The sequence below is a fragment of the Pyxicephalus adspersus genome, chromosome 4, assembly GCF_032062135.1.
Source record: "Pyxicephalus adspersus chromosome 4, UCB_Pads_2.0, whole genome shotgun sequence".
Taxonomy (NCBI): Eukaryota; Metazoa; Chordata; class Amphibia; order Anura; family Pyxicephalidae; genus Pyxicephalus; species Pyxicephalus adspersus.
The window spans coordinates 112,877,664-112,897,952 of record NC_092861.1 but is presented as its reverse complement, the minus strand read 5'-3'; the positions used below and the strand labels follow the sequence as shown (position 1 = coordinate 112,897,952).

The following is a 20,289-nucleotide window of genomic DNA, read 5'->3' as shown; positions in this document are numbered from 1 at the left end:
TAAATTAGGTGGTGTGTAAAAGCTTTTTGTCTTAATCTGCAAATATGCACAGCATACTTATGGATTATGGCACATTACTACTTTAGAACCTTGCAACAATGACAGGCCCAGGTCCTCCTCAACTGTAATTGGGTAGCCACTGATGACGTCCCATGCTTTGTAAACAAAATACTAGCAGGATAATGTTATTTTAGTTTTTAGTTTAAAATAACAAAAGCCGCCAGGAGGTAGTGCTAATTGACAAAAAAAAAAACATGCAATGTCCCTTTTGTTCAAAAGAAATGAAGCACTGGCGGCTTTTTGTTTTAGCTCAGTTGTGTAGTGCTGAACTCTGCTCTGTGTGTGTTGGTGCCCTATATAGAACTGGCTGCAGGATATATTTGCGCATGCATCACCAGTAGTCATCCAATGGCTGAAGAGGATCGCCACACTCCTAGAAGTCCACCGTGAAGGTCATGGCTTCCTCTGATGTAGAGGTGAAAGGTCCAGGACCTGTCATTGCTGAAGGGTGGCTGCACACAGGTAAGCCTGCGCCATAATTAGCAAGTGTGCTCGGCGTTCTTGCTGATTATGTTTGAATCTCACCACCCGCCAACGAGTTTAGTTCTGCTTTAACATGGGAGTAAATTCAAAACTTTTTGTTTAGTTTTTGGATAGCGTGGGAAGGGGTTGAAACCTGTTAGGTAGATGTAACTTTATAACCTTTAAGTTAGTGACTTGCCAACATTAATAATTTTGTGACTTGCCAACATGTTTCATTTGCTGCCACTGGCCAATTTTACTCTGCTATATCTGAGTTTTCTAGCTAAGGCTGGGTCTACACGGACATTTTTAAAAATGTATGTAAACGTTCCTACTGCTTTATATGCATTTTTATGCACTTTTATTAGCTTGCCTTTAAAACGCTGGAAAAGTCTATGCTGTGTTTTCCCACGATTTCCAGCGTTTTTACTGTGTTATCCCGCTTTTTAAACGTGTTTACTTTTCAAGTGCTTATAAACGCGGGAAAACGCCCTATTGAAATCAATGGAAGCATTTACTCGCTTTTTCAGCGTTAAAATCGCATTTTAATTTTTTTAATGTTTTAAACAGCATTATAGATAACGCTCATAAACATGCCTCATGGAAACGTCATGGTGTAGATTAGCCCATTGGAATGCATAGGAATGTCAAACTTGGGTTTTTAAGGCTCAGGTTAAACTCTGGGGAAAACGTCCGTGTAGACTAAGCCTAAAATGGTTTACCAAGATGGGTGTTTATAACTTAGATCCTTTCCTTTGCCAGTCTAAGCAGGCTTTATTTGCAGGCTGTGGTGCTACTTGTAATTTGTTATCGACCTAAACCCAAGAATGTAGCTTAGAAATGCATTCGTACATCTCCCAAAACCCATCACCTTACTAAGATCACAACCATTGAAACATGCAAGAAAAAAACTTAAATCCAACAGGATCTGAGAGCTGTTTATTAGATCAAAATCAGTTCATGTTCACTCATAAAAGCAAATATTGTGAATTCATCATACCTAAATCTAATCCAGGCATTGTGTTCATACCGTAATAAAACAAACATAAAATATAAAAACATCAATATTCTACACAGGCAGAGCGTGAGATTTGGCATTTCCAATATGCAAAACATTTTTTTTTATTTCAGTCGTTTGAGTTTCTCTTTAGCAAGGGCATATAATGAATTACATTTATTAAACATTATCTTTTCCATCAGTGGATGTTGCTTTCTTGTATTTCACAATATAGTGGCTAAAAGCAACAACCTTAAAACAAAGGTCAATGCATGTGGGCGTGTGATAATATTCACCATGTTTTACCAAGTTAAAGTTTAACAGGTGAACATGACATCCCTGCTTAAGAAAAACAAAAAGAAACAGAGGGGTTCTTTTGACAAAAATGGGTATTGTAATGATGATCAGATCTCACTAAACAATAACCTTTTATATATTATGAACACATCAAACTCATATAGTAGGAAAACAACAAAGCATCAACTGTTTGTTGGCCAAAGTAAATAGAACTAGACAGTAAATAGCTAGCAATAGGTGGTTTGCTCAAAGAAAAATTATAAATTACAATATCCGGGAGTTGGAGCTCGCCAGCATGAGACTGCAAATAGCCAGCGCGTTTCGCCTGATACAGGCTTCCTCAGGGGTGTGGGGTACTGTTGGATAAAATCTTTCCTCTGGCAACCCTTGCAAAGAAGCCATACCTGTTCAGTTTTCTTTAATCGCACAGTCATAAACTTCAACATTTAATGAGCTAAAGCCTGCAGATTATGTAGCTCAAGTGTTTTTTTTCTTCATTGAAGGTCTGACTCTGGGGGTAAATTTGCTGAGATGATTGGCAACTTCCTAAATACATACCACTTGTGAATATTCTCTCACTGTAAAAGATCATTGCTGTTGTATTTCCCCTTTGGCAATGTGCTAACACACACCTAAGTAATCCAGACAAGCAAACTAAAAAGACTCCACTTTTATAGGTCAGACTTGCTGCTTATCAGTTGTATTTCTTGAAACTTGCAAGGGATCTTGACAGAAGCCAGCGTAAAAGGGGGTTTCTTAAACTTAAGTCTGGAATAATTAGATTTGTAAATATTGAAAATGTGTTTTTTTTAAGATTGTCTGATTCTTCCCTTTTTAATGAGAAGGTCTCATCTTTTGAATAGACTCTTGTTCTTCCATCATCGATCCAAAAATAGCCATCACTGGAGGAGTAAAGTACTTGTCTGGTTTTTTATCCAAGCCAAACCAACAAAGGATAAGAGTAAGACACAAAATGGGTGTCTCAATTCAAGTGGGATTGCAATAGTATTTTTATCGAAATTGGGTGCAGTAAAGATTTTTACTATAGGGACAACTAATGATAATCACCTGCAGTTACATTCCATTCTCATTTTTATTCTCAACAGAGGAGACGACCAAAATGCAGAAAAAGATATGAAATTTTCAAATATTTAGTCAAGCCCTTTCATATTTTTAAAAAATATGTAGCCTACCCATTGTTTCAAGACACTTTTGAAAGAAGCAGTCATAGGCCCACCTACACATAACAGAGCAACGGCTGCATTCAGTTTTTTTTTTATTCAGCTGTCCCGGGACTAGTCCAATAATTAGGAAATGACATCACATATTACATAAGAAGCAAAAGGTATTTACCTTTGTGAAATCAGAAATGATAGAGAATTATTAGCTGGGGAGAGCAGACAACATCTAAAACATTTTTTTCTTGGCTGACATTGATAAAATAAGTTAATGTGTAAAATCTTTGGTAGGATTGAATATAAAAATTACCCAAGCATTTAATCTACTTTTTCTCCACTGTTGTAAAATACTTTAGACATCAATTTTTGATTAAATGTCTATACAGCCCAATTTGGGTTATAGAAAAATGTCTGTCCGGTTTTCTATTTTCTATAGGGTACAACCATATTCTTGTACCTTTGCCTTTAAAAGCTTGCCCCACAGGGTAAAACACATGTTTACTTGTGCAGAAATCTTAAATTACCCAATACGAATCCAGTGGCCTTTTATTCCTCTCTGGTCTCACAAGTTCATCCAATATTTTAAAATTACTAACACAGTGGTTACCAATCTTTCGGGGCTTAGGGGCTACTAAATGCACAGACTCCAGACCCCGCATGTGCAGGGAGCCGTGTGTCACTCAAAGGTGAAGAAACTTCCCCCAGAGTGACATCATGATGCTGGAACCCATCCATTCACCCATCGCAGATCTGAGCCTGTGATTGGAGAGTAGGCGGGTCATGTCCAGAGACCCAAACCTCCCACTTCCCTGAGCCTGCGTTCTGTACGGGGGACAAGGTCTGCAGGTCCGCAACTCTGGCCAGCATGTTGAAATACATTCTTTGATTAACATGTGCAGTCCAAAGCTTTTGTTCTGTACATCACAAAGCTCTGTGCCCAGGGCCTGGAATTGCAACAATGGTGAATACCTGCAAAGTGGGAATTGTCTATGTAAACGTCCATGTATTGCTTATACATAATTGGTGCTACTGCTCCTCCTGGCACTAACATTAACTAAATAGAAGAACATTTTTGAAAATTCTTGTACCCAAAAATTACGGCCAGCTTCGAGCAAAGAACTAGAACTAATGTTACCTGTGATCTCCCTGAAGTTGATCTTTCCCCATTACAGGCCAATTTTCCTTGGGCTCTCCAAAAGAATAGAATTAGTAGTAAATCCTGTAGATCAATTAGTAATCAGGCAAGAGGGATTAATAAGCATTAGGGGTCAGCTAAACAAGATTTGAGGATAAATTTATCATAAACGTAAGTCTCACATGTCTGTTCAAAGCTTAAAGTGGAACTAAAGTTTCACTTTGCAAGATACAGGTTTAGGAAGGTGATTATTGCAGAAAAGGACAATGTCCTTTCTGCAAAAATCCAGTTTACCCATTAAAATTAGTTTAGTTTACCAATTAAAATGGCTGAATATTGTAAGGAGGGAGAATAAAAGAGGTGGTATTGTCCCTATGATGGAACAGGGACAGGGGAGTGACTTGGGTTTAGTTCTGCTTTAAGACCCGGGTTATCTAAAAACAATTGTTTATCAGTGATTATCAAAATTTACTATAGCAGTGTAAAAGAAAAAGTAACAAAAGACATGCATGTGGATCCCAAGTGGCATCACCAAAAATGTTCTATATTTTTTTCTTTTAGATTTCCAGCCACCAAAGCTTCACAAATGATGGAGAAAAAACACAGATTGAGAACAGAAGTGTTTTGTTATAATTTATCTTTAATTCATTTGTTCAATACTTTTATATTACAATTAGATCAAAAATGAAAAAAGTCCTTTTGTACCAATCAACCCAAATAAATCAAATAGAAGATACAAAACTGGGAAGCAAATTAGGGTAACATGTACCGCTGGGTAAAGTTACACAACAACGAATGCGAAGTTTCTGGATGTTTTATGCAGCACTGTTATATGCAACCTCTATAAATAGCCCATGATAAAAACAAAACAAAAAAACACTTGACACTTCATAGAACAATGTATGTACCTTGGTATGTCTTCTTTTAAACAATAAGTTACAATGCAGAAGTACCAGAGTATGTGTGGAACAATCGTGGTATATAATTAGTTATCGGTAGGCCATCAAAAAAATAAATAAATACTTTGGTTATGAATATAACATTGAATTAGATCATATATTGTTTATTGAAAGCAGATAATGTTGGATCATGTATGGATTTCTAGCATTCCTTAGGTATTTCTCTGGTGAGTTCTCAATGTTTGAGTTCCAATACAAATCAGCCATCGTCTCAAACGATGGCTGTTCAATTTAATCGAGGATTCAACATAAAAATGCCTAAAACTCCAGAGTGCAAGTAAACAGAACTGAAAACAGCTGGAGTCCCTGGAGATAAGCCTGCATATAATCCAACCCAACAAACTCCACTTACCATCAATATATCAGCTTTTGGTGGACTGACCTTTAAAACACATTTTTCAATAGGCTATACACTATTACTACTTAGGGACAGATGTTAGCTTTTTAAGTAAAAAGAGGAAAATTCCTGGGTGAACGGATGATCATGACATAATTTCTAAATGTAAGTCAATGGGAAAACTCAAGATGATCTATTTTTATTAGATGTGGCAATCAGAGCATTATCTACTAAGACGATAAAGCAATGATTATCAGCTAAGAAAATATATCACAGACTTGGGTTATGCCGAAATTTAATTTCTTCGAATAAACTGCACATTCTTCAGTGAGCCGAGTGAGTCAGCAGCCTGGTATCTCCCTTTGCTTTGCCAATGACAGAAGCAGTTCACCAAGGTCCTGAGTTTTACTCTTTTAAGGAGAATTTTTTTCCCTTTCTGTATGTGTTTTATTTTACATTTATTCTCCAATGTTGTACACAATAAGCCCTACATCAAGGTGCTTCAGCTTGTGTCGGATAAGCGTTCACAAAAAGCTTTTATTGAGAATTGTGAAGCCAGACAGTTTTGTGCAAATTTCTGGAAGTCTTTAGGGCAACCATTAACACAATTTTTGAGTCACAGCTTCTGGGAATTTGCTACTACTTCACACGAGTTGAAAGCCTGCGTATTTAAAGTGAGAGCAACATTCCTATATGAATCTGTTTTCTTTTTTCTCAGACCAGGGATAATGGTTGCTTGAAAGATTTCAGTAAAGCTGCCAACTTAGTGAAAGCTTTAACAATGTTTTGTAAAAGTCTGTGCACCCAATTTTCTGTCTTTGTACATAAGTACTTCCCGATGTTCGCAAATTTCTGCAACTACTGCTTGTTTTCTTTTTCACTGTGAAACAATAGCAACTGCTTATCACCCATACATTAATATTAGCAAAAGCTGGATCTTCATCACTCTGCCTGTTACACATTAATACACAATACTGACTAAATATAAAGCTTTTGGTGAAATATCTTTAACAATATGACCAAGATGGACTGCTGCTTAAACCTAGTTTTAAAATAAATTCACTTCATTTAGCTTGGAGCAAAAGCCAAGCAGAAATCTAAGAGTAATGGCCATACGAAAAAAAATACTTTTTGTAACAATATGGGAATTCTAAATCTTTTAAAGTATACGTGGTAGGAAGAGCAAAATCAGAAGGAAATTCAGCTGGCTAAGTTGAGCACCTAGAAGATTTTCCATGGTGCCCCCTAAAACTGCTGCAATTGAAAGAAACATGGGAAAAAACAGACGCCTGTTGAGTGGGTAGCAATATTAGAGGGACCTATGCTGGGTAGTTTTCTTCCGACTTTAATGTCAGTCACCGAAAGCTCTGTATGTTCAGGATTCCAGTATTACAGCACGATACCACTTCTTAAAACGATACCACTGATGGAATCATACATTGCACTGCAGGGTGGTGGAATCATTTCTTTTGTTGTCAGATGATGTCACAAACAAAGAGTCCATGTATAGGTAAAGTAAATGCTTTTTAGACTTTGTCTGTTTTAAACATGCTTACTTCAAGATCACCTAATAAAAGTTCTAATGTGCAAATTAAGGCTTCTATAGGGTTTCCATTTCAGACATTATAAATACTTTGTGGCAAAAATAATGGCAAATGAAAATGTCCAAAAATTGTAAATGGACTGCAAAAATGTTGATGAATTCGATTTTAAGCTGCACATAATTTACCACTTCATGACAATAAATTGTTTCCAATAAACACAGTTCAATACCTTCATTTTGTAATTGGATATCCTGCACAGGTCAGCAGCAACTTAAGGTATACATATATATAAAAAAAAAAAAATCATATTCTTCACTGAATGCAATTTCAGTATAGTATCCAAAGATGTTATTACCATATTTAAGTTAAACTCTGGTTTCAAGACAAGTATTACAAGTAGGTAGGAGTGCATTTCTTAAATATAGATGGGAATCTGGCCCCCTTTCATTGAGTTTTGCGGTACCGCCCTGCCAGCAGGAATAACTTGCTGCTGTGTTCAGCCAACCTGAGTTGTAGTTCAAGTGAATAAATAGTAGTCAAACTTTGTTGATGTCATCCAGTGGCAGAGGATCCATTACATATAGATTTATCTTGTATCTTCAGTCTTTCATTGATTACAAAGTGATTTACATATTACAAGAAGATGCCAGCTCCCCTACTTAGAAAAAAACCCAATGATTACATTTCGCGTTTAGTGCAGGGGTATTTAGAAATGCTGCACAAAAAGCTTCCCTAAAAGTCTTCAGTGCAGAAATGTTTAATCCGCATCATGTGATTATCACTGTAAACTGAAGAGAAAGAAAAGATCCCTGTCTTCCCTAATATCTACAATTTATACTCAACCCATAAAAGGTCAAAAGACAAACAATAGAGGTTGAGTTATGCGTATTTGGTTGCAGTAGCATTGTCTATTCAAACAATGTTATTTTAGGCACAGATAGGAGGGATGAAAATGTAGCTGGCACTAAACATTAAGCAGGTCTTCGTCACTGTCATCATGGAATGAAGCTACATTTAGCTTGTCCTCTTTATTTTGTTGGCTAGATCTCGACTTTCTGGTCTTTTCTTGCCCCCCGTTAAAAAATCCTATCAAGTTCTCGTCACTTCCAGAAGGATATGTGGCTAATGATTCTTTTTCACTCTTCTGGTTTCTTGCAGACTTTATTCTGACTTCTGGTACTGTCAGGACTTCATCTTCACTGTCAAGGTCATCCACATGCAATGATGTAAAAGCCCCCGTCTTCACGCTTCTAACATGGCCATTCTCATGGTGTGACTTTGCATGGCCTCCAGACACTTCTTCCATAAGCCACTCTGTTTCATTGTCCATTTCTTCTTCTGTGTTGATCTAAATGACATAACAATAAAAAAAAAATGTTATACTGAAGAATTAAAGGACAAAAACACTAGTAAGCATCCAAAATTACTAGAATTTTCTCCATCGTTCATTTCAGCTCAATGACTGACTTGGCTGTAAACAGACATATTTTAGTTTAGGACAAACTAGGAATTCTTTTGAAATCTTGTTAGGTTTTAATGTTGACCTAATTTTATGCTAGAAAAACGTTTGATAAAGAATTTTTAAAAATAGTGGCATGTAGGCAGAAGGCCCGCATGACTATACGCACAGGAGGAGCAGAATGTAAAGAAGTATTCTGAGGGGCGAGTAAAAAAAAAGGCGATTGATGGTATGGAATTTGGGAGTGGAGGCTAGAGAGAGGAAACGCAAACAGGGAATAAAGGGGGTCTCTTACCAGGACAGCGAGAAAGTTCGTTCCCCACCCACCTGCCCTCCCAATAGGTTGGAGAAGAATGGTAGTTTTGTTATTAGATGTTGGCGGTTTGGGGTCCTCGAGGGTAGTGTTTTAGGAGATGGGTGGGTGAATCCATCTATGGTATGGGAGCCCTAAAAGTGGAGCAGGTGTACCCATAAAAGGGGTTTTTGGGTGTTGGTGGGCTGCCGGAATTGATATTCGTTCCTGAGGCGGTATAGAGCATGTGGGTGAAATAAAATCATTGGAGTGGCAGACCCTTCTTAGGGGGAAGACTCAGTTGAGGTTAGGGTCTTCGAGGACCTGATACAGTGATACAAAAGTCTGTTCTATTATATCTGGTTATAATGTATTATGTTTAAAAGGACATATATATGAAGTTATGCAGGATTGTTTATTTTGGGTAATAAAATATATTGGATAACAAAAGGCTCAAAGTCATTTTACTCCAAACAAGTGTGTTGTTTTTATTAGGGGGAAGGGGGGGTATAAAGAGAAAGGGGGCTATTGCAGCAAGGGAAAGGGAGCAGGTATCTGCGCTACACAAATTATGTTTATGTGTTCTGAACAGTGTTCAGGTGGCAAAATCTCTTTAATAGAGTTGCAATCAACAGTGAATAATAACAAGAAGAAAGTATCCAACTTCTATGCAGAAAGCCCTTAGTTTTAGGTATCCGTTTTAGCAACAGGACATTTTATTATTACATTTATTATTTTGTAGAGAAGGAACTTTCAATACCTAAACTTTAGAGGCATTTAGTATTACAGCTTTGCAGTATCCTAGCTTATCAGTAAAAGGAAATTTCCTTGAATGTTACTTTACCAAAACTACCTAAACATTTGAAGGTTTTAACTTACCTTTGTGTATTTATAAGACACATTGGAACTTCTTCTACAGCAGTTTGTTAATTTGTACATTACGGTTTCCCTAAAAAAAAAAAAGTTAAAATGTATAATATTTGTAGACCAATTTGTTTACTAACATTTACTTTGTTTTGTATTTATTAAAGCCAATTTATTTATCCATATACATATAAACTGTATTAATAATGCATGCACCAATTTTTACTTGAGCTATCTTCACAATGTGTCATGGTTTGAACTGCTTTGTGCCTACGGAGGGACATGGTGTATGTAGAAGATTTCTGCACTCAAGCTGCACACAAAGATGCAAGCTGCCGCTTAAGTGGGGAGATTTGTGAAAGCACCTGGGTGGGGATCTAGCTTATACTGTATAAGTATACTTGCCATTTAAAGTGAAACATTAAAATGTCCATTTATATTAACCTACATGTTTTTTTTGTTGTTTTTATACTCAAAGTTAAAACTGCCTTACCCAATCATTTTAAAATCGATCTGACCAAATATCAATAGAACAATTTATTTTAATTGTTTAAATGCTGCATAGTGCAGTGTTCTCCCCAGCCCCTTTTAGCTGGGCGCACAACCTGTTTGGGGTGGTTACTGAAAAGTTGGGGCACAATACAGGGGCTTGCACCCACTTTCAGCTTCTTCCCACCCAGCTAAAAAAAAATCAGGGAAGATGCAGATATTATTAAAGGACATATACTTTTCTTTAATAAATGAAAAATTCGGAATACAAACTTTTCCTAAACAAAACTTACCTTCTCTCTTTCTTGTACAGCAACAACACCACCAGACAGGCGACAAGGATCACTAAAAGAATACTAAGAATAGCTCCCATGGCTTGGCTTCTGCCAGACAGGCCCTGGTATTGATGGTCTCCTCCTGGCTTGTCTGTATTACTTTCAGAACTCTCTGGCCTGCCATGAAATGCAACAGTAGTAAAAAAATATATTTATGAATACAGGATATCTGTCATGTTTTGCCAGTATGAAAACACACAACTGGTACTAATATTTAAGGAAACAAAAAATACAAAAACAGGAAGAAAACCCTTCCCCCATTCTCTTCCAGTCGCCTATTTGTCAAATTTAGCAGAAGTCTGTATATTTGCAGAAGTATAAATTCTAAGTGAAACAGCTCATATATATGCATTTCATTAGTGTAACTAACTGTGTTCCATATTTAGGATATATAGAAATACATATTAAATCACAAGTCTAGACAAAAACAAGATGAAAAAGACTTAAAGAATAACTCCTCTCCCCAAATAAATATCTAGCATCATTCAAACTACTTCTCTGGACCCACCCCAGCCTGTGACTATATAGTGAAAGATGAGGAAGCACAGTGATGAGCCGATATCTAAATCTTTCTGTATTTCCCAATCTTGGTGACAAAATTGTTGCAGTACCAGGACATAAGTAAAAAATTCTGATGCAGGCAGAAAAAAAAAAGTCTTTTTTTGATCTAGGTGTCACTGGCTGGCACAACTGCAGTTTGTTGTAGGTGGGGATTTACATTTCTGGTTTTACTCTACTCTTGTACAGATGCAACATAACAAGTAAATGTAATATTGGGCAACACAGTGGCTCAGAGGTTAGCACTCCCAGGTTTGAATCTTGGCCAGGACTATCTGCATGAAGTTTGCCGGTTCGCCCTGTGGTTGCACGGGTTTCATTCCACATTCCATCTGAAAACATGCAGTTAGATTAATTGCCCCCCACCTCCAAAAAAAAATTCCCTTAGACTGTAATTAAGACAGTATTAGAAGACCTATCCTTGCATGTGGCATTGCCCACTAAATTAGGAGTGAGTACATCACCGCATGCACAGGTGTGAGCATACATGAATGCTGTAAAGTTTCAAGATTTCTGAAAGCTCTTGCTGGATGATCGCAATTTTCCTGCTTTGCTAGCTACAGTTCCCTGTGATTGCTCTGTGTCACAATACATCAGTCTTTAACAAGCCCCTGCAAGTACCTCTCATGGTAACTTATCTCTTTGCCAGGGGCAGAATAATTCCCAAACACCTCAAACGTGCAAATGTTAAACTATTAATTTAAAAGCCTGATAAATGTTCCATTCACAAATAACATTTGTACCTACATTAGAGGACAGACAGCAACTGTGTACCAGGAGAATAAATACTGACAATCGGCTGTTTCATGCATGAATTCTGGTCTCCCTTCCCCCATGGTTTGGCTGCACTCAAAGAATATGGTGGAAGTGACATTCTTTGCACCATCTTTACCACATTTTGAGTTGGAAATGAAAACAGCTTCTAAACTATCATCTGCAAAAAACAGAAAATTACAATAAATGGAATTCATCAACGTAAATTCATTACCGTTATTTCAAACATTTAAATTGACCGAATGTTTTAGATAGATTGGACAATGTACGCTTATCAAACACCAGGAAATATGTTCTCAAATGTACATTAAACGACTCTAATAAATTTCTTTTAGAAACCTTCAGATTTGAGAGCTGTGTTAAGGACAGGAATCTACCCAACAAATGTCTCCCCTGGGGGTGTCCTGCGGCAGTTTCCACACAGGTCCTGAACACTAAAACAGAAGCATGAGGATGTCTGGGAGTGATGATGACTACAATATGCAACTAGCAGGAACACTGATGAAATGATGTTTACATAGTAATATGGCCCCAGTGCAGGTCATTGCATGGACACATCCAGATCAATTTATGGGCACAGTCTATGCTTTTCAATTGCATGGGTAGGTATAGAGATAAGCCCTGCTATGTGGTTATGGTGACATGTACAGCGTGATTTATCAATGAGTATAACATCCCTAAGCATTTTGCTTTAATGTAAACAAAAATTCTAAATGTATATGTTTTCTCCCAAGATTCACAATTGGACAGGAAGGGATGCACTTTGAGCAAATGTTGGGGAAAAAAAAAAAAAAACCTTTGAAGCATTGGCAAAAGCCTTTGTTCAGGGTGCCGATGCCAACAAAGGTCTAACTAAAATAACTATACTAATACTAACTAATACTAATACTACTCTATGCATGTTATATATCAATACATATTCATGAAATTCATTGTAAATAAAAGAATAAACTCACCATCAACATAATACTTGGCTTTGGTGGGAGAGCCGACTACTCTTGTAAACTTCCTATTAGTCTTCACTTGGCATATGCTGGCTGCATTACATGTAGGATAGGCAGAGTTTTCTCTGCCAGAAAGCTGAATTTCATAAATATACTGATCTTCAGCCCTTATATCCCCACTGGCAATGTATGCTCTGCGGACAGCAAAAATGTGCGAGTTTATTATACAGGTACATATACAGAGAAGAAAGTAGTTTTGATTTAATTGTGGTTGGGACAAACGTGTAACTAAATGTAAATAATTCAGATTGCATCAAACCAAAAATGTGAAACCTTGAGTTTTAGTGGTCAGTTCACTCAGATCACCTGATCAGTGATTGTTCCTGAATGATTGGTAAAGAACAGTACACGACGAAAACAGTTTTTTGATATTAAGACGAAATATAAAATACAAGCTGAAAAGTTTAGGATTTGTTTGTGAAGTTAAATAAAACACCATAAAAGTCTTACTTGTTATAGATGCCTGACAAATTTAAGTTTGCACCATTGTCCACATGTATCAAGCCATCTGTCATCACAACTTCTTTTGGAACAACAGCACAAGCCGCTCTTGTTTCCCACGTAATTGTGTATTGACAAGACTCTGAGTCGTATCTAAAATTAACAAAAAATAATAATTTTTTTGGTTTTTCAACCTTAAGATTACTGAAAATGTAAACCTCATCAACACCAATATATTAACATGCTCAAAAGGAATTGTCAGGATTTTCTCAATGCGCATCTTTAATTAAAATCATACCTAGTGATTGTGCTAGGAAAGTCCTTGTTAAACTTTCTTTATAGGGTAACATTCTGTACCTGTCTTCCTATTATTTTCCTGTAATGTCACATGACATAGGCTTCCAATGGGGTCTACAAATGGCTCCTTTGCACACTGTACATATACAAGGACTCCTGTTGCTGGCTTTAAAAAAATCCATGAAGCTATCACTGAACTGCAAACAGTTTTTTGGCAATATTTTTTTTCCACGCAGTGCTTCAGCAAACTAAATGCTATTCAGATTGGGTTTACATCTACTTTAAAACTTCATACATAACAATCAATGCACCCTACACAAAATACTATACACAATCAGGTCTTCCTTCCACTTACTTTTTCATCATTGGTTTTCCAGTTACATTTGAACACATCAGTTCTATCTTTGTAGAATATCTTTTGTTCTTTCCACAAGAGTCTCCATTGGAATAAGTAACTGACACTATATCGCCTAGAAAATCAGAGATTATATTTGTTGTTGTATTAGGAAAAATGCCAGTGTAAATAAAGTATATGATGAAAACTTAATTTTTTGGGGGTACAGTGGAGAAAGACCAGAACAACAGAACTTCTGTGAGGTTTGTATTTGCTATTTGTGTCCCCAAGGTGATCCAAAATATTTTTAGTTGTCACCAGCACAAGGGCTTGAAGTCTTCCAATGGGGACACCTGTTCTGGTGAAAACTATCTAACACTTAAATTTAGAAGATTATAATAACAAGCAAAAATACAGAATTTATAACAGTTCCCTAACAAAAAAAAACTAAAATAAATTAGTTTGGGTCATACAGCTGAAGTGGTAAAAGTGTATAATGTAATGATTACCCTTTCCACTCTGCAATAGAAATAATTTGTTCCTTGTCTCCTTTTAGCCCATGTGTCTGTACTCAAAAAAGTGCATTATTTCACAATGTTTGATACCACTGCTGTTCTAGCACTTTCAAATTACTCTGCTATAAAATGCTTTAGAGGAGCAGACACATTTCAGAACAAAAATTTAAATATTTTACCAACTGTCTAACAGGGACAGAGTAAAAGATATTTGTTTTCTCAAAAGGGTTATATTTTCCTACAATTTCCAGGAGGTTCTTTAAATATTCCTATAATTTATATAAAAAGCAAAAAGTACAATCAGAAAGATAATTATGAACAAAATACAGTCTGCAAATTGCTGAACAAATAGCCAAATTTAGCTTACCCTTCACAGTGACATTCTGTGTGTGAAGTTGCCCCAAAACCTGAACTTTCCCATTCCTTTCCTGGCACACACTCGCGGTCTCTGAGCATGCGCTAGGACCTTGGTTCACTCTCTGACAAAGGTTTAAATAATACCTGTACATGAAAAACAACATGACATAACATGTAGAGAAACATTATATTGTAGATACTTAGAAACTTTATAAAAATATATCCTAAAATGCGACTACTCCCATATGTCCAATATTTTTACTGGGCCTTTCATCCATTAAAGTACACCTAAACCCAGAAACTAAACTCTGTCTAGATCAGGGGTGGGCAAACTTTTTTAGTCAGGGGCCACAATCTGAAATAAAATTTGATAGAGGGGCCGGGCCGATGGGAGAGTGGGTGGGGTTATGCCATCATGACGCCACTGAACGTGCTCTGGCCGGTGCGCCCCCAACGGGGTACGTCTCCCGACCCTGCTCGGGGTGGCACCGGCCAGAGCCGCAGACCACCCAAAGGGCCAGAGAAACATCCCTATTGGGCCGTATACAGCCCGTGGGCCGTAGTTTGCCCATGCCTGGTCTAGATCATAATCTGACTTTTTTCAGTCTATTTCTTATTTTTATGGTTAGAAAACATAACATGTAGGAAAATACATCATTAAATGACACCCATACGTTATGAGTGGCTTACTTGCTGCCATCAGAACCAAAAGACCAGGATCCGGTCAAGGAGGACAGCATCCTCAGGTCATACGATTTGTGATTGATAATGAACTTGCAATCTAATTTCCTTGGAAGACATGCCAGCTTTGTTGGCCATTCAAATGTAGCTGAGCAGCTCTTGGTATCAGAGATCAAAACAGGCTGTCCTTTCTCAACACGTTCCTCACATTTAAAGAATATGGTGGAACTTCTCTTCCCAGTTACTGCAAAACAATTTAATATATTACATATTGGAGTCAGTGTGTACACTTCCTATTCTCCAATCTTTGAAGTCAGGTAACATTACAGTTCCAATGTATTGAATATGCATTAGCTCCTGTTTTAGAATAAATAAATTAACATAATCCATCACTCCTCTTATGAACTTTAAAAGATCCCAAAGTACAATATGCTTCAAAATTAAACACCACTAAGAATCCTTAAGCTACGTACACACTTCCAATTATTATCGTTGGTAAACGAACGACGAACGATCCTGCACGATATCTGCGAACGATCGTATAGGGTAAACGAACGACGAACGATCCTGCACGATATCTGCGAACGATCGTATAGCACCGATCCTGTACATACAGATAACGACACGATCGTTCGCAGATACTGTACACACGATAGATGAGATCCTTTGAACGATACAGGAAGTGACGTGCACCACAGGAAGTGAGCGAACGTTCGTTCATCGCGCATGCTCAGACCATGAACGATCACTGAACGACCGTACACATGATAGATGGTCAACGATCGTCGTCCAATCCGATCCGCCGGTCCGGTCGTTCATTTTCAACGACTATCCTCGTTGGTCGGCGTCGTTGGTTACTTTTTTTACGAACGATTTTTGGCCAATCGGACGTTCGTCGTTCGTTCGTCGTTCATTTCCAACGATAAAAATTGGAAGTGTGTACGCAGCTTTAGTTTTGTCATAGAAGTGCCTTTTCATTATTTAGCAACTTACAGCATTGGCCTATAGTTTGGCTCTTCATAAAAAGCTAATAAATGTTACTACTAATTGGTACAATTCCGTTGAGTAAGCTGCCTATTGCACAGTTTTAAAGTATTTGTATTAACTTTTTTCTCAATTTCTGAAGCTTTCCGATAATTTTATTGGCAGTTTCATAAAAAACACACAGATTATTTTTATTACACAGTATTTATACAGAGCCGTCATATGATGCAGTGCTGTATAAAATCCATAATCATGTCACTAGCTGTCCCTCAAAAGGGGGTCACAATCTAATGTCCTTACCTCAATCATATGTCTTTTATACAGTTTAAGGTGAATTTTGGGGGGAGTCAATTACCTAACTGCATGTTTTTGGAGTGTTAGGGGAAACTGGAGAGCCTAGAGGAAACCCACGTAAACACAGGGAGAACCTGCAAACTCCATGCAGATAGAGCTCTGGCCGGGATTCAAACCTGGGACCTAGTGCTGCAAAGAGTGTTAACCACCGAGTCACCGTGCTGCGATGGATAACAAAATTAGTACAAAGGATTCCTAATGTTTCTGCTTGCTTCATGTCTACGACACCAATGCCATGCTATTTAGTACATCTAAAGTTTAAAAGAAATGCAACTTGATTTTACATCTTGTATTTATATCAGAGTTAAAAATTACTAAAGCATATGTATAATCATTTAAGACTCATTTCAAGTGGCAAAGTGGGAAGGTCCCAGGAATATTCTATGTGCTGACTTAGGGTTATAGTAGCTGTGCAATGTGAATTGGTCTTAAAGTAGAATTTAGTCACAACTTCTGTTTCTTTAGATTTTCTACACTAATTATCTAGCAGCAACAAATGACAATAAGCGGCTCTCCCTCTCTAAATAGAATATGCTCTAACCATATAATAAGACAGCTCCTTACTGCTGCGTAATAGGGGGAATATTCTTTTAGGATAATTATATGGGCAAATTTGCACTGGGAATCAGTATGTATGTTATAACAGACTGTACCTGCATTTCAAGTTTTAATAGCATATTTTTACACTGCTTACGGTTAAGCTCTCTATCCCACATTTCTACCTGGGTTTGCTTGTTCCTAACCCTAGCTTGGACTACACATTTCTTTACTATTCTACTCCAAACTTTCAAGTAGAGAAAAAAAAAAACAAAGATTGAGCAGGATTACAAATCTCTTCGCTGTTCTACTAAATCCTTAGTTAATATGAAGCATACCTGCTGAACAATAACCCCATGGATCATTATTCTGAAAATCTGTGGTTGTAGGACACCATGGTCGAGGTTTATCTTCAGAAATGCAGGTGTTATAGGTTTTTCCTTTATATGTAAATGGCAGGATGCAAACATCACCATTTTCAGTCACTAAACCATAAAGAGAGAAGAAGGTAAAAATGACAAGATTACAGAAAATGCGTCAGTAACAGAGTATATTCAGAAACCTGGGAACAACAGCAACAAGGTACATGTACAAATTTCTCACCAAAATCACCTCCACCTATAACAAATATCTGGAGCTATCTTTTAATTAAACAATATTTCTGCTTGTGCGGAATAATAAATGTGTTTTTACCTGGTGGGCAGGAATCTCCTCCAACATACTGAAGAACTAACATATCTTCTAAATGGCGATATTCCATTTTCATTGCCATTGTGTTTCCGTAGGAATAAGCACTGTTTCCTGACTGAAGGCACACAGCACCATTACATTTACCAGATGGTATATTTGCTGATGAACAAACTCCAATGTAAAAAGGATTTATTGCTGATGTCTGGAAAAAAAATATCATTCACGTTCAGGTGCAGCACTGGAGAAGGTAAGTAATGAAATTACACTATAAGTACAATTAAAAACATCTCATTTTGCAATGGGAAAATCCAAATTCCTAGTGCCAAATCTGTGGCTGTTTGGCACCTATTGCGCAGCCCTTTGGAAGTCATAGCTGCAATTTACTAGGCAATATGCCAATTAGGAGAAAAGATCCTTTAGACTCCTTTAGGTTCTAGTAGCTAAATGTTTTTTTTTTTTCGTTCTGGCTATATTACTTGTCCGTGCTGTCCATCTTTTTTCTCTTTGTTATTTTTATTTACTCTGAACTTTTAAAATAAACCTTGCCTGGATGTAAAGCAAATCTTTTGATTTTAGTAGTTCAGATCACAGCGCTTTTTTCCACAGAGGAACTTACAAACTAATGTCCTTGCAATATTCATACGTCATTAACACAGTCCAAAGTCAATTTTTGCGGGGAAGCATGTGGGATGAAACTGGAATGTCAAGAGAATTCCCACCCAAAACATGGGGACAACATACAAACTTCTTGTCCTGGATAAAATTTGAACCTGGGACCTAGTTCGGCAAAGGCCAGAGTGCTAGCCATTGAGTAGCTTTTTCCAATTTTAATACAAACACATAATACCAAAATGACCATATTCTTCTTTTAAACAAAGAAAGAAAATCAATGGGCCAAAACATTTTGACTACTAATTTCCTGATCCAGAACAAATATGAAGGTTAGAAGTTCCAACCTAGCTGGTTGCATAGTTTGCACAGTTTAACTGACACCAGTTAAACTGTGCAAATCCACGGCGGATCCACGGACGATGGACAACGAACGATTCTAATAGAAGCAAAGGGAAAAGCGCGCAGCAGGGTGCCGCTCCATTGTTCTCCCCTCTCCAGAGAGCAGAACGGTGCTGTATGTACAGCACTCGTTCATGCATCGTGCAGTCCTTAGTCGTTGGAAAGGATCGTGAAAGATCCTTTCCAACGACAATTATTGCACGTGTGTATCTAGCTCTACATACTATGATAATAAATGCTAGGGAACCAGTAACAGTAACTCCACATCAGACAGGGCAAATTCCTTTTTAATAGCTGCATCCAAAGCCTGGAAGAACGGGAAAAGGCGAAAAAAAGCATTTATTTACATATGAAAACTATAAATATTACCGGTTTGCCATTAAACATTTAATCTAATAGGTTGGTTTACATGCTGTAATTAGAGATGAACATTATATAAACACAAAGAAAGTCAGGTCATCTTACTTTGTAGGTTTGCCCAGAGAGGCTAGACAGGTTAAATGTGTAATGAAGTTGTTGGTCCATCAGAGAACATCCAGACAATCTTTCTTCATCAGGACAAACTAATGGGGTGCCCCACTCAAACACATAATTGCAGTCGGCTTCCTGGACAAACTTTGGGCTTCCCTGTTAATTAAGAAAAAAAGTGTGTATTATGCAGGACATATCTTATCCCAACGCAGGGTTCTGTAAATGTCTTTATTGGTAATTTGTTAAAGATAAATATTATTACCAGATCTACCCCCTTGTTGCAGTGAAAGATGATAATGGTAGAATAGTTCAACTGTTTTTCTGCATCACACTGAGTCGAGCTGCTCATTGTCATTGAGACAGTTTTTGTTACGGGATCAATCTGAGGAGGACTGGTTGGGCGTCCAATATCCTGTAAAGAAATAAAAAAAAGTTTAATTTTCACCAGATAAGATATACACTGATAAAAACTGAGGACTACTGAAACTACTGACTAATTTCATGCTGTTCAGTTTTAGCTGTGTTAAGTGAAAAATAAGACACATGGAATTCACAGAATGGAGATTTTTCTATCTTTAACTGCCACTAATAAACTAAAAAGTGGGGAATCTCCTAGTTCCAGACCAACAAAAAATGTAAAAAGGTTTCTAAAACTACAATATATTCCAAAACAGAAAAAAAGAACAGAATTAAGCTTTACATTTACATACATTTATTCCAAAGCAAAAATTGTGTGCCTTTAGCTAAAAGTTGTACCTGTTTCCAGTAGGAAACAGTCTATTGTACCAGGTGGCCCATTGCAGACAGCATACCCAGGTGTCTGACCTTTACTTTATTCCACTTTATAGAACAAAGCGTTTTGTCAGTAATCAA

At 37.3% G+C, this 20,289-nt stretch overlaps 1 protein-coding gene across 1 annotated transcript in view; it reads right to left on the bottom strand.

Moving 5' to 3' along the window:
- Positions 1 to 4,749: 4,749 nt before the first annotated feature.
- IGF2R (insulin like growth factor 2 receptor) overlaps positions 4,750 to 20,289 on the bottom strand; it is a 74,165-nt gene continuing 58,625 nt past the window's right edge. Inside the window, exons 36-48 of the mRNA XM_072409317.1 lie at positions 19,679 to 19,828; positions 19,411 to 19,572; positions 17,938 to 18,136; positions 17,583 to 17,729; positions 15,379 to 15,613; positions 14,699 to 14,832; positions 13,838 to 13,952; positions 13,195 to 13,338; positions 12,697 to 12,878; positions 11,714 to 11,900; positions 10,367 to 10,525; positions 9,600 to 9,669; positions 4,750 to 8,317 (exon numbers count right to left, since the gene is read on the bottom strand). Coding sequence (XP_072265418.1) covers positions 7,934 to 8,317; positions 9,600 to 9,669; positions 10,367 to 10,525; positions 11,714 to 11,900; positions 12,697 to 12,878; positions 13,195 to 13,338; positions 13,838 to 13,952; positions 14,699 to 14,832; positions 15,379 to 15,613; positions 17,583 to 17,729; positions 17,938 to 18,136; positions 19,411 to 19,572; positions 19,679 to 19,828 — 2,268 coding nt within the window. The 3' untranslated portion in view covers positions 4,750 to 7,933. The remainder of the gene's footprint in view (positions 8,318 to 9,599; positions 9,670 to 10,366; positions 10,526 to 11,713; positions 11,901 to 12,696; positions 12,879 to 13,194; positions 13,339 to 13,837; positions 13,953 to 14,698; positions 14,833 to 15,378; positions 15,614 to 17,582; positions 17,730 to 17,937; positions 18,137 to 19,410; positions 19,573 to 19,678; positions 19,829 to 20,289) is intronic.